Here is a 27,425-nt window from a genome sequence, read left to right on the forward strand (position 1 = left end):
ATAGGAAGACCCTCAGCTCCCTGCTTCCTCAGTACATATATACTGGTCAAACCTCAGGCAAAGCACAAAGAAAAATTTGTGGTCTGCCTTCCCGTCCATCCCCTTACGCCCCATGTAGAGACATAAGCAGGTCCCCCCATGTATATACTCATTGCTGCCAGGTTCTGTCTCAGCACAGCAGCACAAGGTGTTTGAGGATTTTAAGTGCTGAAGAATTCAGTTAGCTTTATGCAGTACTTGGACATGTAGTATAACATTAATGGTTACTCTCTTTCCAGTGGTGCCCTGTGATTGGACGAGGGGAAATAGCAGCAAGTTACAACACAGGAAGTTCCACCTCCACACCAGGAACAAATTCTTTACTGTGATGGTGACAGAGGACTGGAACTGGCTGCCCAGAGAGGTTGTGGAGTCTCCTTCTCTGGACACTTTAAAGACCCATCTGGATGCATTTCTGTGTGATCTGCCCTAGGTGTTCCTGCTGCAGCAGGGCAGTTGGACTTGATGATCTTCAGAGGTCCCTTCCAATCCCTACGATTCTATGATTCTATGATTTATATATGTCTGATCTTATTGTCAGAAATGCTTACGAATGTTGGTCAGTCCCACAGTGTTTTACTAATGGCTAAAGATCAAAGCACCTAGTTTGAAAACCACCCAGATCACAGTAAGCCTGTTAGCAGAAGTGGCTCTCATGAGATTTGATCTTTATAAGAAAAGTTTGAGGTTTTTTTCAGTGGCTTATGGAAGGCATCCTGGTCTCCCAAAACTTAGCCAAGTCAAGAAAACACAAAGGATTAAAACTCCACCTAAGCCTGTAAAATGGACAGTCTCTTTGGTTGGATTGTATTGGAAAACGATCCCCCTCAAAGTGCCAGACAATCACCTCCAAATAGATAGTACACATTTTTTGATAGGAAACATTTATTATGTAGTGAAAAATACAATTGCTGTAGTCATATAAGCTTCTGTGTCAAACCCCCCACAATCCATAGGATAACAGCTTCAAAATTAAGTGTAAGGGTCCACAAACATTACATATGTCACAGCAAATTCAACACCAAGAACTTCTAGGACTGTTGGTTGACAGAACATTAACTGAAACAGCCGTTCAAAAATTTGGAAAAAAGTACTTTATTAGCATTCTGAAAAACACCTGTACTCTAGTATCAACCAATTTATCTATTTTCTACTGGAACAACAGGCTCTGTCCTTCATATTTTCTATTTAAGTTGTTGCTGGTTTTAATTCACTAGGTGATTATTATTATTATTAACCCCTCAGAATGAGTGCAGTTATCAAACTGTGCTACAGCAGAGAATAGACAGTTGCTATGGAGCCTACAAAAAACCCTGTTTTAAGAACAGTGCTCTTGGGAAAGATGCTTATTCTAGGAAAACTGTGCACTGGCCCTGGATACCACTGGTGTCCATAACACAAACAGATGAACAGCATTTCAGACTGCTATGAATATCTGTTTATCTGTTGCAGCTAGCAACACAACTACACTAAGATACTTACTATAGTTAACATCAGTGAAGCTGAAGTGTCTTAATCAGCCTCTAATTTTACACTGAAGGCAATACAATTAACAATTTAAGAGCAACTATTTCTGTATTAGTCAGTTTACTTTAATCTAATTTAGCATTAAGTCCGATTACTATTGACCCTTATTTGAGACACCTGCCCTAAAATTCTCTCTAGAAGTCCTCTGAGGAAATATAAAATAGATGCCAAATGTTCAGGTGGCTATATGAATGCCACTTCACACCAGTATGTAGACAACTGTCAAGTTGTAATTCTAGAATGAACACAATTAATTTTAAATAAAGTATTGCTGAGTCAGTCAGCAATTCATAAAGTTAAACGCAAACTTTCTCAATTTACCGAAGGAAAAAACCTAAATCTGTTAAACGTTTTAAGATCTGGCATTACAAAATCTCCATGCTTTTCCACAACTTAGCATGGTTATTTTATTTTAAACATTTGCCACCCTAAAAAATGGCCATTAGTCATAGTTTGTCAAAGCTTTCACACAGGCACAGAATCCTGTTCAGGCTGTACTAATGACAGACACAAGGCCTTCATGCAAGAACTCAACACACCCTTTCTCCTCCCCAGGAGCACAGTGCCTTTTCCCTTGTTTACCCTAATGGGAGGCCTATCCTCATCAGCTCCTTTCTTAAGCCTGAAAAAACTACTGTGTTCAGCATTACCTCTGGATCATATTGCCTCGCTTGAGACAGCAAGTGATTACTCTGTCCTACAGTTTTTCTTACTTCACACATTTCTATCACAATCACGTTTGCTTTCTCCTTTACTAGTTATCTTTGGTCACACAGTCTAATGTGACATCAATGGTTCAGGTGCAGTGGAAATCCCTATCCAATATAACCCTAGTTCTACCCCACTCTTACCCTTCACAGCCAAATTGCTCTTGCATTTTCTCTCTTGACCCTTTCCTAATGGTTATTCACTTTGCCATCTGCATGAGGGTAACTGCTACAGCTAGCAAAGATAAGCGGGTATCTCAGTTCTGCTTTATTCTAGGGAAGCATAAAGCACATATACTAATGACAATCAGAAGTTTTTTCTTTAAAGGCTCTGTGACCAATTTCAGGCAGATAGACAGGTAAGAACAGGATTCCCACACATCTGTCCTAGGCAAGGAATAAAAAAATTCAAGGAACAAAAATAAAAGCAAAGTGATAGCTCCAATTTTCCTTTTCAGCTTTAGAACTGTTCAGAAGGAAAACAGCTGCCGACAAGCTTCTTACTGTTCCAGTTGCGTTTCACATACCAGAAACACTGGGCATGTAACATTCAAAGTCTACCTAGTCAAAATTTTCAGATGACACACTGGAGGGCAGTCAGACTGGTAGACTTAATCTCATTTAGGTGCATAGACTCCTGAAGATCAGAAAACTTGCTTGTATCAGAAAGCAGGAGTTAACTTTCTATTTTTGTCCTACCGATACCAGTCAGTAAAATTTAAATTCAGTTTTGTAGTGAACCCAAAACCAACTGGCATCTCCATTGCCACATACTATTTGAGCAACGTATCAAATAAAAGCTACAGGAGTTTTAATATAACTGAAAAAGACAGAAAATTAATAATTAAAATCATAATACAAGGTTCACCAATTTACCAAGTGGCACTGATGTAGAACTATTTGCTATAGACTATCTGCTGAAACTATTTAGAAAAGATACAATTTGTTTATATTAGATTGCATGACTCCATAAATGCCAAAGATACCACTGCTGTAAGTTTTCACTTACAGCATGTAACCAGAATGTGAAGTGAGCTTACGTGGTTCCTCTTCAGATTTCCTTAAAAGAGGGTGACTTACTCAATAAGCAGAACTGTTACTGCTCAAGAGCATACAATATTCTGGTTGCAGATTCTAATTTTCTGGCATGGTTTATTTTCTTCTGCTTAAACTATTAAAATCTTAGTTGGAAGAAAAACAGCCATAGTGTATTCTGTAAGTTGTTCAATATTCACTAGCTGCAGTTTAGGTAGTAGTTCTTATAACAGAGACCTTTAACTCCCCACAACACATTCCACTTTCAGCCCTCTTCCTGCTCAGCTCACAAGAATCTCATTTAAAGCAGTTACCACTTAAAAGATTCATAATGCAATACACACACTTATCACTGTATTATTACTGTTTTTAACTGGAATAAATGAAATACATTACTTTCACAGAATAACAACAATCTAATAAAATTCATGTAAAATACAGGAGAAACGCTTTCCATTTGACTTGTGAAAAGAAACTGATCTTAAACTTTATTTATATTGTACACTGTAAACAATGATGGGAGATTTTGCATGTTCATACATAAAACCAAATGCAAGCTGATTTGAAGTAATTATATTAATGTGACTGTAGAGTTTGGAAAGAGATTTAAGGCAAGCATCTTGTCAAAGTAAAGCTTGAGTATGCACATTCTAAACCATGTACTATTTTAAACTACAGCAGGATGTTTTTGTACAATATTGTTTAAATAGGTTCAGCAATGTATGCAACAGAGAGGTAAATAATCTAATCAAGATGGGTTGGATGTTTTGGATGAAGTTTTATACCTGTACCTCAGCATATTTAGACATCGTGTTTTGAGTGGACAAAAGCTCTATTCCCTTGAGTAAAACTGCATTAAAAAAACAAACACATACTTAAATTCATACTGCCCTCTCTTCTACATCGTTTAATTCTGAAGATCTCCTAATGCTCTGAAACACAGTAAGCCTAACATAAGCTATGTAAGTAGCATTAACCTAAATTTACATATCCTTCCACCCTGATTTTAGATACTGAAGTAAGAGCAAATCATTTAAGCATCTAAAAAAATAAAAGTTCTCTTAATATAGTTTTACACCAATTTTGCAATAAAAAAATTAAGGTTTGAAATCTACATTTACATGTTCAAGTATATAAGGGTATTACCCTCTCACGTGGGATTTCAGTAAAACCTTAACAGTTTTCCCACACAGTGGCATGTCATCAACACTGAGTATTCTTCATCCAATGGCTTCATATGAGGTAGGTATTGAATCTGGCCCACTCAGCTTGGATTCTCCAACTACAATTTTTGTGGTACAAAAGCATGGCAGAAACAACAGACTGCAAATGCATTTGAAGAAGTTATTTCCCTAAATAAGTGAATAAATCTAGGAAAGTATTCCTAGCTGTGATCATGAGTTGACAAGTACTTCCCAACAGACTGGAACAGCATGTTTACACTACTACAAAAAGAACAATATTAAATTTTACATACATTAAACATTGAATTTGCTGTGCTAGCCACAGGCTCTGATTTTTTCCAGAGGCTACTCTTCTATACACTGCAAAGCTGAGAGCCACAATGCTTAGATTTCTTTATTAAACTGTCCTACTGCCCTACAGATTTTATTTAAAAAAATTAGTAAATAACAAGACCAGATCTAAAAAAACCAAACAAACAACAAACCAAACAAAACCCAATGAAAACCAAACAAAATAACCCACAACCAACCTATCTGAGTTAAGGTCTCAGCACCACTGGTATCTTTCCCCTGGATGAAATACAGGAAGTCCAAGTGTTGAGGTGATCAGATTACTGTAGCTCAGCCTTACAAATGTAACATAATTTCTGCCAAATGCTTACACGAAAGCAGTAGTTCCTCTATTTGTGCTTATACCTCTCTTCAGTATGTATGTATGTATGTATGTATGTATCTATCTATCTATCTATCTATCTATCTATCTATCTATCTATCTATCTATCTAATCTATCTCCTTCTTCAATTCAATTTAATAAATTCTCTGCAAGCACTCCAATCTAGCTAAGAAAGCTTTATTCTGGACTATGGTATGTCTAATAACTGAGATAAAATTAGTGTCTTATAGCAAGCAACGAGTATAGAGGACCATCTCCATTCTTTCACCTGTGAGCAAGATTTTCTGCTACCTCAGTTCTTATGATAACCATAACCACCATTCTAACCATTCAGACCATAGTAATTAAGTTGATACTTGCTGGGAAGTGTCAGGTAAAATTACATGCAACTATGGAAACACTTGACCATGCCACATTAAAAAATAACTCTGAACATTTACTTTCATAAATGTTACTAAAACCAAGCTCTGCACACATGTAAAAAGGTAATTTTCTCCTTGTTTTTACTGTTGGAATTTAAAAAAAACCCTAGGAATACGTCATGTGTAGCTCTCACTGAATTTAATGACATAACTGGTAAGACAATGAGTTAATTACTTATCACTCCTGTATTTTATAAAACTAAAAAGTATTATTTGATCACTGGTGAGAAACAGGAGTAAAGCACTTTACTTTATATTTGCCTTATGCATTTCAAAAGACCAGTTATTCTCTCCTAGACCTTCACAGTTTTCTACAACATCTCAGCCTAAATAGGTTGTGTAAAAGAGCTACATACCCAAGGTAGTGTACCTAAACTTGAGGTCAGGTCCCTTCTGTTGATACTGTTTTGATAAATCTCAGCTGATGGTTCTTTATACACAACTAGAACACAGTGCCAAATTCAGCACTTGGTATCAGAAGCATTAAAAGTTACTTATTCCTTTGAAGTGAAAATCCATTCCAAAGCATCAAAAATGAAAATTTCTATGTGGTCTTAAAACCGAAAGGTACTTCCTCATCCTCCATTATTCTGACCTTGGTTTTACTGTACCAGACGTGAACATGTGCAAACCTCAAGAGTTTAGAGGCAAATAAACTGCACCACCAATGCAAATATAAACATTCTTTGTTGAACTATGCAGTATAGGAATATACAGAAACAAAAGAACATTAAACATTAAGGTTTGGAACAAAATAATTGCAAAGTATAATGTGGATTTGTAACATTACTTCTTTTATACATTAGATAGCAAAGTGTCTTACAAACATAATAGGATCTGATTACTGTACATTTTTCTGGCCGTAAGGTGCTAAATACAGGTGCTACCCATGTATAATAGAACAGATACAAAACAACCTTTAATCAGCTTTCTTTTAACATGTATTTTCTTTAAATTTTTGTTAGAATGTGGTGAGTTAGGACTTAAAAACCATAATACAAGTCTCTCACCAACAGATTAAACATTTGAATGATACACACAGACAAGAATTTTTTCATAACCATTTCTAAGTAGACAATTCTTAATCAAAGAGAAGCTTTGTCTTATAACCAGGCTACTTTATTATTCCTCACCTTAAAAAAATATAAATCTATTAACAGAAAGATCAGAATGACCTTTCATCATAATGTAACTATTTAAGGTTAGCCTTGTTTGCTTAAACTAAGAACTTAGATTTGCTCTTGTATATGTTATAATTCCTACTATTATCAATAGGTTACAGTATCATAGATGGATGTTCAGCTTTAGCTCAAAGCTTCAGCACACTACTCAAAAGTCTGACAGGACACAAGCAAGTGAGGTGAAGATTATAAAGAGCAGTAAGACTACATCAGACTTATATTTAAGGCCCAGTACAGTATACAGTAGGTTAAAAAAAAAAAAAGGGGGGGGGGAAGAAAAAGTACCTTTCTGTCCAAACTCTTAGCCACAAACATTTCTTTTAACTTAAATTAATGTACTAAATAACACTGCATCACTGACACACTGTGTCAGGGGGACTCCTGCTTCTTCTGCAGTGTTTGGAAGACAAAGTATCTCTACCTTAAGTGAAGAGTTACATCTCATTCTTGCACATTTATTTTTTCCACTGTTAATAAGCCGGGGGGGAAAAAAGTGCTTTTTAACAAGTTTGGAACAGCAGCATAGAAAAGGAGACAAGCTGTAGAGTACTTAGGCTGCTGGGGACATCAGGGCATCAAAACACTACAGAGGGTATTGCAAATTTGTGTTGATATGCTTCTTCACTGTGTGAGTGCAAAAAGGCTGATCTCGAAAGAGACAAAGTGTAACATCCACAGGGCATTAATATTGACTTTGGAAGGCTGAACTGACCACAGTTCTCTTTTACTCTCTCTGCAGTCTCTATTATTATCCGTGAAAAAAGTACACTGCTACCCAACAATTTTGTATTAAACATTAAAAAAAATCAGCCACCCTTACAATACAAACTGTAAGACACTCCCCACAAAAATAAGAGATCAGAGACTACTTTATTTTTCATCTTCAGAGTCTGTAGTCCCAGTTCTACCTCTTCTGTAGAGTAAATTACTACTTGACAATACAAACCACAGAAGTTTTACCAGCAGTTGTTTTCACCACCTTTCATGAGAAAATGAAGTGGTCCCACTTGCTTAGCACAATTCAATAATCATACTAAACAAAAATAATCCTAAACCAAACATGTAAATACCCAATGAGGTATCTGAAGTATTGTCTCAAAATATAGAGAATTTTATTTTTGCTGCCTACAGATAATAATCAGATATGTATACATGGGCAAGTAATTAGAGAAGTCAGTTAGTAGCATATGCTAATCTCTATTGACAGAGACAATGTCTTGTGTATTTTGGCTACAGCCATAGAATATATTTTTTAAATAAGCATGCTGCATTTTATCAGTGATTCAGTGTCATAGTTATCTAAGCTTCAAACCTACATGTGTATCATTTTACACAATGAATTTACAACAGGCACAAATCCAAACCAGTGAAGACACCTGACTCTGGATCAGGTTTCCACTTGGAATGACCCACTATATTTATTTAGCTAGGACTTTTAACTCTTACTTCACCTGTAACTATGCCACTGTATTACAGGTTTAGATGCAATTAAATGACTCATTCTTTATAAAGCCATAGAAGAAAGCTGTGCTCTCAGTCACCTGAAAATAATAACTATAGCATTACATTACATTGACTGTTTAATTAAAAACTTTCAATTACTCACTTACTCAAGACACATATTTCACCAATTTTTGTTATGTTTTTTTCATGGGAGGGAATTAAGGGCAGAGAATCAGATACAGAAGCATAGTTACTATGCTCCTGTGTATATACAGTACTTTAGTACTTTGCAGAAGTAAATACACTGGCACTAATGGAAATTGGCAAGTTTTGCAAGAATTAGTGAAAGAACGGTTATTCAGTGTATATTTAAAAATAGAGTATGTTCTTACTTTTAAGAATAGACAGCTAGCAGGATCAGCATATATAATGAATCAGGAAACTCAGTTTGACACTTCTGTTCACATATTGGCTTGAAAAGAAAAATGCATGCACTTACAAATGTACCTCAATTTTACTACACATTTTTGGTAGAAAGTTGTGATTAGAATATGCACATTTTCTTAACTTCTAGTTTAAAAGTGAATTCTCTTTTTGATGCACAATCGACTTGCATTAATATGAATTATCTTCCATTATTCCCATATATTTTGCAAATTTATATTTATTTTTACTGGAATTGAAGAAGAGAGAATACCAACAAGGGATTACTCTTCAAATACTAAAAGAATGATTCAAAAAAGAACAATCCTTTCTCCAGATTCGTAACAGGGAAGATGGGAAGCAATCAGTTGCAGCTGTGCCAATAATTATTTGGGATAGACAAAAAAAAAATTGCTGTCTTTTCCCACTGGAAAAGACATACTGTGTAAGTTACAAAATCTCTCACAGTGCAAGGTTTGTTTTTTTTTTTCTAAAAAAAAAGTTAAACAAGTCTGTCAGGAACAACAGAAGACTGTCTATTCTGCTGTAGGGCAAAAATACAGAACAGATGATCTTTTCATGTCCCCAGTAATCCGTTATTTCTATGACTTAAAAATGCCCCCTTCTAAGCACTTATTTTGAGTGAAACAGACCTGCAAAGACATTATACCTGTAGCCCTGCTTAACTTTACCTGTCAGGGTAAAAGTATTGCACTTCAGACAGTTTTATTTTGTTCCCAAAATGAAATGAAGTCAAAGATAATGAATTGTTTTCTTCTGGAACACACATTTCAGAATATGGTAGGCCAAATGTGGGTAAGATTATTTTCAGACATTGTATTTTTGTTCCAGAGGCAGAAAGGTCTCAAGCATACTGCAGAAAATCAAACTTCAAAAAAAAATATGCAGAAATTATCACCAGTTCCACTGCATAACCAGCATCTGTTTTCATATAAAAAATAAAGTGTTTGCATTAAACTGTATTGCACCATCAACTTTTTTTTTAAAATATCCCCTATTCAAGTCAAATATTATTTTTATCAAATAAAATATAAGGTCTTCTGTAAATGATCAAGTAGATGTAGTTCAGGAGCTATACAGAAAAAGAACAGTCTAAAGGAATTACACACATCAAATCAGAAATGACAGAAAACAATAATTAGGTTCTTTTCCATGATTAAAAAATATTGCAAAAAAGACTGTGTATGCTATTGTATGTATTGTATGGATTAAAAGCATCCCTTTTGATTCAAGGTGTTGAAGCAGGTGACACCTTCAAGCTGTCAAGCGCTGCATGAATTCTGAAGTGCAACCTGGACTCCATAGAGTATTCTTTGTAGTTGTTTCTGCAAACAAGAAAATAATTTTAAGAAAAACAATTTTGGCTTGGATTTCTTCTACTTCATACATGCACTGAAGTACCAAAGTTAACAACAGCCTTCATTTCTTCAACTGGAAACAGATGTTGCAACTCAGATGAGTTAAGAGACATTTAAAGCTACATCCAAAAATGGAGCAGAAACTTATACCAGTACTAACAACTAAATGTCCTGATAAACTCAATCCATGTCTCAGCATCTCTTTCACTTATTTTGATCCTTTCAACTGCCCTTCCAATTACTGAAGTTTGCTGTGAATAGACAAGCTAGAAGACTACAGGAAAGAAAAGTTGTTAGCTGAAACTGTATGTTCAGCTTTATAATGCAACTCAGCCAAAGTAATAAAACACAGGGAAATCACATCATGTAATCCAAACCAAAAAAAAAAAAGAGAAAAATACTGTTTCTAAAATAGGGTTTAGGAGATTGTTTCTAACTCACATTTACAACACTATAGTATACTTCTCTGTACACACAAGGGCTAAATCCTACCCCATACTACAATCTAGAGATGAAGTAAACATACTGCTCTACAGTAAATTTAGCTCTCTACTACTCTTGGGTGACAGAATGTGAAAGGAAAAAGGGAGGTGGTCAGAAGTGTACTGGCTTTTAACCTACACCCACTAACACCTTTACTGCAGCAGATGTAAGCTCCCCCCCCAGCTATACCAGAACAGAGCTGGTATAGATCTTTCTCTGGACTCTGCAGCTACATCCCCTGCATGCAGTGGACCCTCAGTATGTCAGAAGCCTAAATGAAAAGGAGACATTTTCCCTTCATACTCTGTTGTGTTTGGTACTGTGTACTCCACTGCGCTGGAAGGACAGTTTCTTGAAATGGCAAAATTCAGACAACTTTTCCAAGTATAATTACTTCTGTTTTTTCAAAGGAGATGACAGGGAAAAAAAACACACAAGCATTCATTGCAAAAGTTATTCAGTTATTCTTATTCTACAGGCTGATACAAATTTTAAAAAATCCACTTACTTTGCAGTTTCTATGTATCTTATTGCTTTTTCTCTTTCATCCTGTTGTTTGTACAGAAGACCCATCTCATACAGGGTGAATGGCACCAAATAACTATCGTATTTTATTTGCTTCTCACTAGAAAACAAGAAATAGATGTTGATTACCCCCTTTCCTAGAGTTACCAGTTAACTTTTAAATGCAGCTACTGCCTGTAGAAGTATATATGGCCAGAGAAAACACTCTGGAACTTCTTTACTACTTAACTCTTTGCACATTAAATATACCTGTAAAGAGTGGACATAAAATACTGCCAACGTGATGTTCTTGAAGCAAAAATTTATTATTTCCTACCTCCTATTTGTATTGAGGTATGTTACCCAAACTACCATGAACACAACACTGGGACCCTACTGTTTGACTTACCGTTCAAAAAAAGCCAACCAATAAGATTATTAGAGATAAAACCAACATTAATTAGTTTAGGCAGTGTAATACAAATACTTTTTTTTCAAATAAAGGATCAAGATCCTCTTACACTAGCTTGCCTAAATTCATCAACAGAGAAGATAAGAAAATTCAGCTTTTCCTCAATAAAAGAAATTCTCAGAATCATCATGGCTGGAAAGTACCTGTCCTGGTTTTAGCCAGGACATAACCGATTTCTTTTTAGCAATTTTACTTTTCAGTTAAGTCTTTTATAAGTAATTGCAATTGCTGAAGTTAAAGGCATGGTTATCAGTCAATATCTGCTTCTAGGACTGTGAGCACTCCATGTTTGCAGTTACTACTGGAGAAGAGTATGCAGATCTAGCAGTGGCCTTGGTTCCGCTACACTTCTTGTGCTTGGGAAATGAAAGTGAGTAAAGGGGTCACACCTGCAACCCTCCTGTGAGGAGGAGCAGACCAGACAGGTGACCAAAACTGACCAAACGAAATAGTCCATCCCATATGCGTCATAGGGAACACAAGGATCAAGTTCTCCTCGACCATAGCTGGCATCCTTGAAGGATTCCATCTGTTCATCTGTCTTTGATCCCAATCTATGCTGAATCTGTCTCTTCATGAATCCAGCTCCCACCTGTTGCTGAAGCCAGAAGCCCAGACCAGGATTTTCCCAGGGTGCCCTGCAGCCTTGTTATTGGGGGGGAAGTGTGATATTGGTTTTGTACATATTTGTACATATTTCATTTTCTTTTTAATAATTGTTTTCATTAGTTTACTTCAGTTTCCAACCCATATGTGTATCTCCCTTATTCTCTTTATTTTCCCCTTCTAGGAAGGGAGAGAGGTTAATAGAGTGCATCTGTCAGTCATTTAATTGCCCGCCCAGCATAAAACCTTGACATATTTATCAGCACCTGCTGTGTGGCCTGAGTTCAAGCCCAGGCTCTGATTAATTGCCTGAATAGTCTGAATTCCAACTCTGATGGGAGGAGACAGGGATATCTCTGTTGAGAGTGTTATCAGATTTTTCCTTTGAGAGTCTCAAAGGGTTAGAAAGAGACAACTCACATCATGTCATTCTTATTTACCACAATGCTGCCCTACATGTGGTATGTAGAGTATGTGACATGTTACTGTTTTGTTGGGCTTGGTGTTGCTTTGTCGTTTATTGACAGTAAGTGCTGGGCAAGAGTTGCAATTGTGATATGGTGTTCAATATTGATCTATATTGCAGTACCTTTTGCAGTGATTTTTGGTGTGGACATGGCAAATTTTGTTAATAATTACACTTTTGGGTTTACCATGGGAAATTATACCTCCTCCTTTCCTGTCAAGCTGATTCCATCAGATTTTGATCAAAATAGCACTATTTTATCCGGGGTTTTCTAAATTTATCACTGAACCTTATTAATATTTTTAATTTATTGTAAAGGTGTATGATAACCACCTCCATTCCTAGCCTGAGCACTGCTGCTGGTAAACTGAGCACTGCTGTTCCTTTGACTCAGGAAGTGAGCGGTCCTTCAGCTACTATGGTCACTCCTACTCAAACCACACCATGGAAGTTGATCTAGTGACTAGGAGGTAAGCAAAGAAAAAGTAGTAGTCCGCTCCCAGCTCTAGTCCCTGCGTAAAATCTCCAAGAGATATAACAGCGGAGGACTAAGGTCAGGAAGTGAATCCTTCCGATGAGGATAGGAAACACAAGCCTTCTTGAGCAGATAATGTACACAGTCCTTCTCAAGCAGACAATGGACAGGGTCCTTTTCAACTAGGTGACAGAACGGATCCTTTTCTGGAGATAATCTAGTCCAATCCCCTGCTCAAAGCAAGGTCAATAGCAACAATCTGTCCAGGACTGTGTTCACCTAGATTTCTAGTATCTCCAAGAATGGAGACTCCAGTTTCTCTGGGAAACTGGTGCTAGTCTTTGACCAATTTGACCAAAAAAAAAAAAATTATCTTTATTTTCGAACAGTATTTCCTGTACTTCAGTTTGTGCCCAGTACTTCCTGTTCTGTCACCAGGCACAACTGAGAAAAGTTAAACTTTTTTTTTTTTCCATAAAAAAATCCCACACTCCCTTCAGATAACCCTTTCATGTCTTCTCCAGACTGAATACTTCCAGCTTTCTTGATTTTTCTTACATGACAGATGCTTCAGTCCATTAATCATCTTTCTGAACATTTGTTAGACTTGCTCCAGTATGTCCACAACTCTCTCATAGCAGTGAGTTCAGGACTAGACATGGTACTCTAGATGTGTCTTCATCAGTGCTGAGAAGGGAACAAGGATCACCACCCTTGACTTGCCATTGACACTCTTTCTAATGCACCTCAGAATGCTGTTGGTCACCTTTGTTGCAAAGGCACATTGTTGACTCACAGTCAACTTGGGGCTGACTGTGATACCTACGACCATCAGGGTATTTTCTGACAAGCTGCTCTCCAGTCAGTCAGCCCCCAGCCTGAGCTGGTGCATGGGCTCCAGGGGTAGGGATTGGCACTAGCCTTTGTTGAACTTTGAGAAGTTCCTGTCAGTCCATTTCTTGAGCCTGTGCAGGTCACTAATGAACATGTTAAAAACTACTAGTCTCAGCACTGAACTTTGTATTATTCTACTGGTGAATGGCCTCCAGTTGACATCATGCTGCTGATCACAGCCTTCCAAACCCAGCAGTTCAACTAGTTTTCAATCCACCTCACTGCCCCCTTGTTTAATCTTCATCAGTTTGTCTGTGATGATGATATTGTGGGACACAGCATCAAAAACCTTTCCAAACTCAAGATAAAGAATACTCATTGCTGCCCCCTCATCTACTCAGCCAGACATCTCTGGATGGTTAAGCATTACTTGCACTTCATAAATCCATGCTGACTACTCCTGAATACCTCCATGCATTAGAAAATGCCTTCCAGAATTATTGGCTCCACCTCCCCAGGGACTGATGAGAAGATGACTAGCTTGCAGTTGCCCTGATCCTCCTTGCCTTCCCTGAAGACAGAAGTAACATTTGCTTTCATCGAGTCCTCAGGAACTTCCCTAATTGCTATGACCTTTCAAAGACAATGAGATGTTACAATGATGTTGGCCAGCTCTCTCAGGTCTCATGGTTATATGCCAATGGCTCATGTACTTGGGCATATTCAGTTGTGGTGGTCATACGTATGTCTAGTATGTTCATACTTTTCCATGATGGACTCTGCTCCACCAAGGGTAATTCTTATATGTTCCAGACTTTCCCACAGGTTTGATGGATCTGTAATTTCTGAAGGCTGATATCACCTATAATCAGTACATGACTCAATGTTATACGAAGGAAAGTTATTACAGTAGAAATGGATCTGACACCTAAAGTATTTGATAAATCTGTAACACAGGAAACACAAGTTTTCGACAGGAAAAAGTAACAACAACAATTTCTCATCTACATAGAGAAGTATTAACTACTGAAGTACTAAATCCTAAAAAAAAAAACCCAGGAAATCCACATTAATAATATTTACTTATATTGGTAGTTCTGCAAATAAAAAAATACTAGATCCAAATGTATTTAAATAAATGAATTACCCATTGGTTTCATTTATTATTATGCAACCTGGTGAAGGGTCTAGAGAACAAGTCCTGTGAGGAGAGGCTGAGGGAAATAGGATTGTTTAGTTTGGAGAAGAGAATGATGAGGGGAGACCTTAATGCTCTCTACAGCTACTTGAAAGGAGGCTGTAGTGAGGCACAGGTTGTCTCTTCTCCCAAGTGTATAATGATAGGACTAGAGGAAATGGTGCCTGAAGGTGCATCAGGGGAGGTTTAGGCTGGATATTAGGAAGAATTTCTTTACTGAAAGAGTGACCAGGACCTGGAAAAGGCTGTCCAGGGAGATGGGTGAGTCACCATCCCTGGGGGTATTAAAGAAATATGTAGATGCACTTGATGTCATGCTCTACTGGGCAAGGTGGGGTTTTTTGGGTTATGTGTTGTTGATTTTGTGGGGTATGTGGTTGTGGTTTTGTGGTGTGGGTTTTTTGAGATTTGCTGGGGGTTTTTGTAGTTTGGTTTTTTTTCCCTTGGGTGGACACTTGGACTCTGTGATCCTAGAGGTCTTTTCCAACCATGACAACTCTGAGATTTTTGTGAATCTGTGATTTGGTCTAAAACATCACATTATATAAAGATGTGTAATGCTGAATTGATACAGAAAAATACTATCAAAGTTTTGTTGTTCTCCAGCTACTTTCAGATATATTTTAATTCCAGCTTCTTAACAGGATGTTGAAGTTTAATTATTCAAAATTCTAGCATGTTGGCTTCTAAAGAAGTATTAGAAATTTCACCCAAAGCTACAAAATACAAAAGCAAGAAATCTATTTATGTTATTTTTACCTTTGAATTACTTTGTTGAAACACAGTTCAGCTTGCAGGAGTCTTCCCAAGTGTTTCAAGCAAAGACCCTTCAGTAACTGCAACATGCACACATCATCCATATAGTATTCATTGTGATCTAAAAGTAAAAGTTGAGATGTATCAAACAAGTTGAAGACATCATAAAAAGGAAAATTAAGATTTTCAGTAGATAATTATATATTCAGACTCAGGAGTTTGCTTCTCAGATTTTATACTTCAAAACACGCATAACCTTCAGGCATAATTTTAAATACTGTCTATTAAAGAAAATGTGTTCATAACATACATCTTCTTCTTTAAAGATAACCACTGAGAAATAAGAAATTGATATTTCCCAGTCTTCTGTATCTGGAAGCCAGTACAAAGCAGCATAAACTGGCATCAGTTAAAGATTTCTGTACTTGTAACATTTAAAACAGGAAACAAAACCTACAGCAAGACTGAAACCTCCTTCACACTTTGCACACAATCTTAATAGCTTTGCCTGTTGCAGAGCACTGGCAGACCTCCAGTAGCACCAGTAACGTGAAAAGTAGAAGGATGCACTTGGACTCCATCCTGCAGAACTTTTAAGAAGCATTATTAAGAAACCACATTTTTTAGTATTCCTATCTTCTCTGACAATTGAGAAGCTTCACTAGCAGTGTGTAACATTTGGAAAATGTAATGAAGTTTTATGCTCAATGCAACAAAAAATATCAGATTAAAGAGATTTGTGAAGCAGCTCAGAAATATAACCTTAAAGAGTGTGATCCTTCATTGTTGCTTTGGTTTGTAGCATTTCTTGGGTGCAGGGAAAAGAAAGAAAACACATATGGATAGACAGATGGAGGCACATACATTAACAATTCAGGAAGCAAAACACCCTCTGTTCAGATCTTGTTTACAACTACTTACGAGCTCTCGAAGGTCATGTTAATTTTTTTCTTAATAGTCTGCCAAAAAAATCCTACGTAAACAGTTCTGAAACATGCAAGACTAAAGCATCTTAAAATTCTGCAAAGTGCTTTGCCACCACATTTAGGCATATTTCTGTCTGTTTAAACCCAGAAAATTGCGACAGATAACAACTGACAGACTGCGCTTTTAGTGACAGGTAGAAGTGCAGTGGGGGAGTATTTTGCAGTCCCTCTAGCCTAGCTAGTTTTCTAGACTAAGGGATTGGATTCATATGACTGTCTCCTAAAGGATTTATTCATTGAAATTACTGGGGCAAGCACTAATGTCAGTAAAAGCTTGGCAGCCTTCAACAATTTCAACTAGTTATCTCCCTGGCATTTCCCACAGGAAGAAAAGCTATTATGCCAAAACACTAAATGCCGATTTAATACAGACAATCTTGCAACAAATATGGGAGAACTTCTTCCTGAGGTTTCTATACTAGAGGAAATACAATTATCAGGATTATATTAACTTTCCATGGAGTCACAAATTCCTTGTTTGTATCTTGGAGATGACACAAGTGTGAAAAAAAAAGAAAAAAGATTTCCAGAGATCCTGGAAGAGGGGGGGGAAGTGTAATTTCTTCTGTCTTTCATCTGTTCCCCTACCATCTCTATTTGCAGCTCTATAAAACCACTTCCTCTCCTTGCTGTGCCTGTTCACTGGAAGAAAAGAAGTATCAACAGCTCTCTAAGAAGTCTCAATCCCTAAATGACCTTTGTGTATATTTAACACACTTTTACAGCATCTTAGCAGTCCTTTAAAGCTATCTGGTACTGACAGCTGTCTCTTAAAGTACTACTGTATCCTTGCCACACTCTGCCAATAGCCTTAATCACTTTCTTTAGGTCTCAATTCAGTAGCAATTATCGTAATTAGAGTCTTTATCTTGTCTGAGCCCATATCTTTAAAAACAAGTAAGATTCACAGATGCAAACTGCAGAACAACGCTACATTTGACTGCAGTTGCTACTAAAAAAGATGTGGGAAGCATAAAAACCAAATATGCTTCCAGATTACATTCTATTTGCAAACTGAGCATTTCTGTAACAAAAACATACTGATTTTATTTCTGTTCCTTTTATTTCAGTACCTTGTGTATCTCTGCTTAGAAACTTGACAGGAAATTTACTTCGCTATTACAACCGAATAGCACTTGCAGTACAAGCCTCTGCATGATACATCACCAGATTCCTAACAGCTTCTGCACAGAACTCATGAACATGAGTTTCCTTGCATGTGTCTTGTCAGTTGCTGCATTTTTGGTTTTAATACAACAAAAAAATGAAAAACACTTGCAATGTAAGAAGCACACTACTGACTCCACAGAAATGTTAACAGAATAAAAAACTTAAGGGACAGAATGCAGTCATGACCTTGCAGGTTACTCTGATTTAGCTTATACCATCCAAATTTTACCACTATGCATTTCTTGTATGTCCTTGCATAACTTCTGATGCACCACCTCAGTTGACATGTAAATCATAACTAGATGTACTTCTACATTTCATAATTAATGCTTTATTAAAGTAAAAAACCTAACTTTTGCTTAACTGTTGATAAGTGAGAATAAAATCTGGGTTCAATAGAAATTCTTCTTAGTGAATTACCATTTTAAAAAGTTTAATGTGCAAAAAGACAGTATTTACTCATTGTAGAGAACACAAAAGAGAAGTCTACCAAGTTGACATGACAGATGACAGCAGCCACCTGATAAAGCCAGGTATTTCTGCAGTAAACCTGTAGTAATAGTGAAACTTAAGTTACTTTAAAAATAAGTTATTGTTTGATTCTCCAAACATTAGTCTAGACTCCTTTAAAGTGTTTGATTTTAGTACTAGCAAACACGTTTTATTTTGTCTGAAAGTAAGAGATCAGACAGATGCAAAGTTCATTATTTCTTCTATATTTCTTCTTTCATATTCTGCTCAGTATGTGTCCTCTGTAGTAAAGCTGAAGTGTGGCGAAAATTGGTTTGGAAAAAGTATTTTGCAGACATTTAAGAAATTAGCTGATTATGCTTCAAGAAAGCTCTCACAGACTGGACTCATAGTCTTTCTAAGATTCAGTTAAGTTCTGTAACTAAAAAACTCACACCACTGAGTTTTCTGTATTTTTCTGCAGCATCAATCACGTCGGACAAGGAACATACTGAAGAACCACCAACAACTTTCATGAGACTCCAAAATTTCTACACCCAGATTAAAAGAGCATTACCTGAGTCAATATCTACCTCACAGAGCATTAATAGACAGAAGCCAAGAAAAATGTCGGCATTTCTTACGAGCTTATTAATTCCATCTTAACTTACCAGTTTCATTTTGTAGAGCAGTTTCTTCTTTTTCAATTGTTACCAGCAAGTTTTCAGTAAGGTCTGCTCTTTTGCCCACAATTGCAAAGCCATTCCAGACATACATCATTTCCTAAAAAAAACACCAAAAACCCACACAAGATAAACTAATGGAATTGCATAAACATTTAACTAAAGAGCATCCTGTGGACAGCTGTTACGGAACATTTTGAGTACATAAAAATACTGCCTACAAAAACTTGTTTTAAACAATATGAAATGTTTCAAAACCAAAACACTCGCTGTTGATAAGCCCACGGATAAAATTATCTGTACAACTTCAAATAACCACCCACAATGAGTATGGGACATTCTTTCAGTTACATGCCAGTTTACAAAGTCAATGATGTTTGCCTTAATAATAATTTAATTAAAGTTTTATAGGAGTACGTATGCATAGGGAAGGCAAAATGAGACTGAATGTGTGTGGGCAAAGTTAACCTGGGTTTCTCACTTTTTAATGTTTTTATACCTTTTCAATGGACTCTATCATGTATTTTCATAGATCTTTAAAAACATAAATGAACAGATTTTATCACGTGATAGTTTATTACCATAATCTATGTAACACATCAGCAAACTTTACTTTAGCTTCAACCTTTGACCTCTGCCATATGAACTAAAGAAGCAGCTGAAAGTAGGTACCTCCTGCAGGATTGGACAGATTTATGTACTTGTTGGTGTGTGCATGTGTATACAGCATACATATACATGCATGCACTCAAACACACATTTGTGCATGTGTTTATATACAGTTGCTATAATCTGTAGGCTGCTACATTCCACATGGAGCAACACTGGAAACTGATGACATTTTCTGGATAAAAATGTGGTTCTGGTACATACACCCAACACATGCTTCCAATATAAATTGTACAAAATCTTATTTTTTACAATAATCAGAGCAAATCCTGGCACAAAACTTTCCACACTTTTCAGCACAATAGTAAGTAACACGCTTGTTTCGTGCATTATATATCATCACATTGTAGCACACTAAGGAAATACATATACAGACTTAATGCTAATCAATACAAAACTTTGCTCAGATCTTTATTCTATCACCTCAAACACAAGAGTTACATTTGTTCAACTGTATTTGAATTGTAGTTACACTTCTATGTGTGTATATGAAATATGAACCCTGATGTCATTCTGAAGCTGATGTAATATATTGTTAAAATATTTCCACTTATATTTGTGCTATAACTACACTCATTTTCAGAGGGAGAATAAAATTTATTCTATCAAATTCTATCAATATCACAAAGCTAGATTTGTTTGAATGATGTGGTCTTGTCTAATTTACAGTGGCTGCAGTAACACCATACTCTGTTTGGCTTTGCATAACCCATGATGGAAAAATTCCTAAATTAAAAGAAACCAGATTTGACAGCAAGACTAAAGATATACAGTCGCAACTGAATAGCTCTGTGCTGTAAAAGCACAAAACAACTTTATTGCTTAGGTCTTTATATGTAATTCAGTATACAATACATGTTTAAAAATTATGGATTAATTTTCTTTGGATTCCTCATTCGGTATCAATGAGCTTTAACATAATAAATTCCCTCTCAAATGATGCTTTTCATCTTCAGTTGTTGCTAAATTATCTATATACAAAAATTCTAGCACACACATATGCAAAGTATCATTGCTGTGCACACATAAACGGATCGTGCATTTCCAATGCCTCTAAAGTTAAAAGCATTGGAAATTAAAATAGCATTAGTGAAGTATCATTAACTTCAGCATATTTAACTCAGACTCAACTTAAGAAAGAAAAAAAAACACAAAGCCTCACAACCCACTACTCTTCATTTCCACCAAAACAGAAAGTGCTGAAGTACTCCTTAACATCCTAATGAGTCTGCGGGAAAAGGGCTGAAACTTCGCCAAACTGAAGAATATGAACACATATAACAGAAAACCATGCAGGTTTCTAGCTGAAAGGTGACTTCAGCCTACTGTGGCAACAGCAATCATTCTCTCTGTCTGACCTTTCACATGAACTACCTGGCTATGGTTTGGGACTGCTGTTGGTTGGTAGTATGACCCAGCCCCTAATGCAGACAGTAATTCTTTAAAAAATAAAATAAAATAATGCAGACACATACTGCCTGATAATATTATTCTTTCCATGTATAATGAACTATACTTATTTCTTTTCTATTTGAAAAGGATGAAAAGAAAGCAAACATAAATACCAAAGCAGGCAATATCAGCTTCACTGGTTGAGAACTTGCATAGCGTCGGGCTTTCCTTACTGCAAACTTCTCAGTTGGGATAGATTTTCCTGCGATTCTCTGTTTCAGACCATCCACTTGTCTACAAGGAGGGAAAATAAGAAAATGAGCTTGCTTCATGTAATTTTTATTTCATCTTATTTACTTAATAAGCTTTGCTATTCTGCTCTGAAGTATAACATCTTGAATTGTTTCACGTCACTCGGACCACAGTTGCAGAAGGTGTGTTTGCTGAGAACAGCAGCATTTTAAATACTCTGATGTTAGAAATGAAGAACTGAGAAGTTCGTGGTTATATACACAAGTAAAAGGTATTCAAGTAAAAAACTCAAATGGGGGAAAAAGATTGCACACCTAGTTGTTTTAAATGTTTACCTGAATAAAGATACAATGTCCTCACCGGTCCTTTTCAAATCATCCTCTGGAAGCATACATAGAATTGCTGCCTTCTGAAATACATATATTGCCTATTTCAAAAAAGAAACAGCAACATATTACCACATTTAATTAGCTGTATTCAGTCAATACACCAAGGACTCAAACCTCTCAACCAACTTGCTGCAGTGACATGGTTCCTGTAATTGTCAGGCAGGTGGAACTATAGAAGTTTAGCACTTCCCTTGGCACAGAATTTATGCTATAATTTTATTTTCAACATACTTATTAGTATTCTAAATAAGTTAGAATGCTAAAGATGTCTCTTGCAAAGAAAATGACAATTTATTATGCAAATCAATGACAAAGAGATTAGGTTAAGCGACAACTATATTAGTCCATTAATTATTATATTTTATTTTATTATGTGTTCTGTGTAGAGACATGCTTGAAAAAAACCAGAAGAAAATATCTGAGTATTGATTCAAGAAAACTTCAATAACTGAACTGTGCACAGAAAAAAAGAAACACCCCTAATTCTATTCAAGACATTTGTCCTTCACATTGAATACTATTCTTTTTTGTCAAGAACTGGATATATCCCCTTTTCCACTAAGCAAAATAAAACAGTTAATTATGTATACAAAATGTTTTGCACATTGTGCTGGTTCACACTTTGAGAGACATTTTTACAAGGAAAAGGTAGGTACCCCAGCTTTTCTAATGATACCCTGCCTCCAGCAGCCTTCTCATTTCACAAAGCATCTGCTGAGTAAGCATGGGTCTCACCTCTTTATAATTAACTAACAAACACAGTTTCTTCAGCCAGGTTTTATTAGTGAGTGAGTGAGTGTTAGAACTTCACTTGAGATGCAAGTTAATGGTTTTCCTCTCTCTCTTCTTTCTCACAACTCCGGTAAATGTCTGTTTTCAGAGAGGATGAAGCGTTAATTATGGCTGTGGTGCTTCAGAATGTGAAATAGAAATTCCTCCTTAACCACCCATTTAAACCTAACATTTTGGTGCCATTGTCCTTTGCTTACAGGTTTCAGAGGAAAGCAAAAGGTACACTTATTGTGTGAATCGAAATGCAATTTCAGCTGTGGAGAGGCTACTGTTATATCGTAACAATGTCCACCTGCCCATTTACCTTAGACCACCTGCTCTCTTTGCTGAGCAGGTCTGCATACCGATATGCCTGAAGCCAGTTCTGCTGGAAGGTGCAGCACCACATCAGTTCCCAGTAACAGAGATGATGAATCTGCTTCCATTCCTGCTGGGCTGCAATGCATTCCTGGAACCTTAGCTGCGCCTATGATGTAGTTAAGTAAGAATGATGAAAACTGGTTCAATTACAGCTTCACATGAGAGCCACGTCTAATGACAGAATAAATTATTTCCCAGCACCCAAGTAGAGAATACCTCACTAGTAAAATGAGATAAACGTCTCTTTTAGTCTCACTTACAGAGAGAGAATCAATATTGACACTGAACAGGAACAGGGATAAAAGCATCATTATCAGTCCAACTGAAATAAATTATTTAGATTAAATAGGTATTTTTCCCCCAAGTTGAACCCTAAACAAATAAACAGCTTAAAAAGAAAAAAAAAATATTTACCTTTTCAAAATTTCCTTTCAGTATATCTATTCTAGCAGCATAAAACAGAATAATGGAACCCTTGAAAGGAGATAAGAGAGAAACCCAGTTACTATTTTAAGCTCAGGGAAGTACATTGCTGTTTCAAATTAATTAAGAATACACACATTTGGAAACTTCTGGAGGTAGGGTTCAAGGAGAGTGTCCGCTTCCTGAAGGTTGGCTTCCCCTGTACCTAGAAAACATAACAAACCAATCTGAATGTACTTTAAAAAACTATGAGTTTCATAGATCAAGATTTTTGTTTCCATATCATATTATGGTTTGAATAGATCAATGTATGACTGTTTTTATGCAAAAGAAGAATTATTTAATCCTATTATGTTTCTATTAAAATGAATTATTGTCCTGAAGGTACTAAGTGCTTTTAAGGTAGTAAATGTCTGTAACTAGAAATATAATAGAATATTATTGAAACTGTTCCATTAGAGATCCTAGTTGTATTTTTAAATCTCTTTAATTGCTTCAGCTATTTAGGAAAACATTCCACAACTGCCTCCGTTCCTAATTTTGAACTCAGCAATGAAGTACAGGTGATACTGAAAGAAATTAAGTTCTCCTTAATTTCCTGGTAAGCTTGAGGTACACTGACTAAAATACTTCCAAAATAAAGCACATGAAATTTTATGTATAAGATGTATTCAGAATTAATGGTGACTTTGACCCTCATGTGGCAAAAAAAGTTGTCTATATATTTGAAGTTGTTCAGGAGTGCAGACTTCTATCTCAAGCTAGTTTTCACAGTCTCTTATGCTAATTTATGGATAAGGACTTGTCTGAACATAGAAGTGTTTTGTGGTACTTTGTTGTTGCACATTGAGACAGTGCTGCAAATGGACAAAGACCTTGGTATAATGGTATCTGCCCTCACTGCTTCTGCAGACCTGTCAGTCAGAGATATTTGTTTCAGATCATAATTAAATATATAGCAATCTGTTACAAAGCTAATTGCCTAGTTTCAAAATTCAAGTAAAAAAAAAAATCATAGTATCGTAACATGTAGCATAACTGAACAGCTAAACTGTGGCTCTCACCAAGGATTAAGGAGACGTAGGTATGATAAACCAACAGGGTGAAAGTACACAGAATGGCCCTCAAGCTGCTGCCAGATGCACCTTCCTGTAGTTGGCAGAGGCCCAACTCCTAAGAAACATCACAAACACATGCAGAGTTAACTATCAGTATACAGAGTTACTACCAGTAGTTTCTGGCTCCCCCAAATCTAGATATAAGTATATAATAATTCAGCACTTTTTTATCTCCGATCCAACACAACCTCTACCAAAACAGTTCTGCCACAGCTGATAGCACTCAGGCAAGTAGAAGATTAAGATAACAGTGAATAATACTACCCATGCCTTTCCGTGCTTTTGTGAAAAGGGAACATCATACAGACCATGCAGACACACAATTCTACATCCTTTCCTCACTATTTTCTGGCTATGAGCCTTTCAAAATGAAGTCTTTAAATCTATGTTTGGTGAGAACCTGTTTTGAGGTTCTGATCAAAATATCAGCTCTGCTGACACATCAACTTATTGACAGTGTTTCCAGAAGCTACAGTGGAATTTTTGTGCTCTGATAAAAAGAATTCAGATTCATGAAGACTTACTCAGCTCTTAACACATGAAACTTCTTCCCATTCAGCTTATGTCCATTACATGACTGCTTGGGGGATTACTGAGACATGCTCAGAGCTTCTCCGCTCAAGAGCCCTGGCCTTTCAGAAACATATGAGGTTTTAACAGCTTTGCCTCAAAACAAATATTAACTTAGCAGGAGTTTTATTGTATAGCAACTCAATGAGTTACAGGAGAAATCAAGCACCATGCAAAAAAATACGGTGATACTCCAAAATAATTTCCTCTTTTCCTTTCAGCTTTTACTGCCTTTTCAGTCAGGACAAAAATGTGTTTTATGGAAGAGTTTCATTCAGCATGAACCAGGTCTTTCAAAAGAAGAAACAGAATTAACAGGTCTCTGCTGAAGCCTGATTTTACATAAGGAGAACCATATTTGTAGACAAACTAACAGCAGTAAGATCATATGGTGATTCTGTCTCATCAATAACTTGAAGTTTAGTTATGTATCATTCTGTCGGTTGCTTTGTTTGGTTTGTTTGGGTTTACCTCTTCGGGGTGGCAAAAGGAGTTTCAAAGGGCTGCAAGATACTTACACAACCAGGCTAGGTTTACAAAAACTAGGCTATGATTACAAATACTTTACTCATCCATGAGAAAAGACATACTGACATTCCACAATGACACGTGATATTCAGAAATTCCGTCCCCAAAGAAATGGGCTAGGACTGTGGGTGGAAAAACGTAGAACTGTGACTCTGCACTCAGTTACTGGTATGAGAAACACTAATTTCTGACAGCATAGGCTTGAAAGGAAAGCTTATATCCCCTCCTCATGCATCAGCAAAAGGAAAGAAAACTATCATTTGAAAACCCTTTCTGAAACAGACTAGTAATATTCCATGATTGCTCAAGACCAAAATATCACCACAGGTGCTGTTATGCCTGCATCATCTATCCCCTTTCTCATCTTTTTAACAACACTAAAATACTGACAAATACAGTTCACTATAATTTTAATATTAAATATATAATGTTAAATCCACTCAGTCTTTATCTGACAAGAGACTAATTGGAAAAAACAAGTATTAGAACCAATACCCTATTGCCAGAAAATCCAATAAATTCTAAAAGTCGGAGGATTCTTCCCGGTAAAAGTGACAGCATCTGAAATACATTTTTAAAAAAATAGATTTATAAAACCTTACATATACATCTTTTTTAAGAGTATAACCACCATAAATTTAAGCCAGCTACTATGTTAAGTGCCATTATATGAGTGAAAAAGTAAAACACTAAAGAACTCTAAAACAGACATGCAGAATCCGTTTGCAGCTTCAGGGAAGCTCAAGACTTTTGATGATTATTCAGCATGGAAACAGCAAGACAGAGGCCAGACGTGCTTCTTCAGATAATGACAGATTTTTCTGTCTTCAGCTGATCAAAATAGTTTGAAAATTTTGGGTAATTTAGAATGAAAGTATTATTTATTCTGGTAATACTTGCAATCTATAATTGTCATCTTCCCTTATACCCTATCAAATGACACAATGTTATCACAAAAGTTTTATGTGTTTCTACTGTGGAAGCAGTGAATTAACAGACCAGCAAGCATATCTGTTTTAGAAATTAGCTACAGCTACTGTTATCACCTTTTACCTCTCTATTACATGTACTTTTTGTTCCCCTTCTAACTGCATTCTCCAATTCCTATAAAACAGAAAACTCACAAAGATAACAACCATATTTTCAACAAACATTACAAGAAGGTCTATTTCAAGATTCACTGTTTGAAAGCTCCATTCACCCTAATACATTTTGCCCAGCAGAGATTTTTTTTCTGTTAAGTTTTTTACTGGGCCGACTTCAGGAAGAAAAGGAAAGGTGAGAGCACTTATGAACACATACATCTACTGGTTGCTTGGGTTCGGAAGGCTGACAGGTGCAGACAGACCTGAGGTCTTCTAACTATACTCAGAACTAGTCAGCTCCAGTTTGGAATGACACAAATTAACATAACAGCAGAAATAAGCTTTCACTGTTGCCAAGAAAGACTTGAAAAGGTAATTGTAGTAAATTTTAAAGAAAAATGCTAGAAAATGTACCCAGTTTTGTCCTGCCCAAACCCAGTAAACTACTGCTCATTCTTCTGAATTTGTAATTATCTATGCAAAACTACAGTATGCCACTGAAGCAACAGAATCATATCCATCGGCGTGTCAGAAAAAAAGCAGTCAGCTCCAAGTATCATGTAACCAACACCATAAGCATCTCAAAAATTCACACAATTGGATGTAGCTGCTTTTCCTCTTAATATATACATACATAAGCCCAAGAATTAAATACAGTTCAGAATAAATTTGTAGAAAAATCCTAGAAGGCATGCATGCAAAAAGCCAGTGCTGTTTTCATGTTGCATAAAACCTTCGAAGATTGTATAA

General features: G+C 36.4%; 1 protein-coding gene across 4 annotated transcripts in view; it reads right to left on the reverse strand.

Annotated features, from left to right (window-relative positions):
• Positions 1–3,764: 3,764 nt before the first annotated feature.
• The window catches only part of TTC39B (tetratricopeptide repeat domain 39B), a 95,379-nt gene continuing 71,718 nt past the window's right edge, over positions 3,765–27,425 (reverse strand). For all 4 annotated transcript variants that reach the window (XM_051642916.1, XM_051642917.1, XM_051642915.1 and 1 more), the window contains 11 exons: positions 26,086–26,151; positions 24,439–24,547; positions 23,512–23,579; positions 23,366–23,425; positions 22,896–23,057; positions 21,746–21,837; positions 21,332–21,452; positions 19,086–19,197; positions 15,812–15,929; positions 11,006–11,122; positions 3,765–9,981 (listed from right to left, as the gene is read on the reverse strand). In XM_051642916.1, coding sequence (XP_051498876.1) covers positions 9,885–9,981; positions 11,006–11,122; positions 15,812–15,929; positions 19,086–19,197; positions 21,332–21,452; positions 21,746–21,837; positions 22,896–23,057; positions 23,366–23,425; positions 23,512–23,579; positions 24,439–24,547; positions 26,086–26,151 — 1,122 coding nt within the window. In that variant the 3' untranslated portion in view covers positions 3,765–9,884. The remainder of the gene's footprint in view (positions 9,982–11,005; positions 11,123–15,811; positions 15,930–19,085; positions 19,198–21,331; positions 21,453–21,745; positions 21,838–22,895; positions 23,058–23,365; positions 23,426–23,511; positions 23,580–24,438; positions 24,548–26,085; positions 26,152–27,425) is intronic.

This window comes from Apus apus, chromosome Z (assembly GCF_020740795.1).
Source record: "Apus apus isolate bApuApu2 chromosome Z, bApuApu2.pri.cur, whole genome shotgun sequence".
NCBI lineage: Eukaryota > Metazoa > Chordata > Aves > Apodiformes > Apodidae > Apus > Apus apus.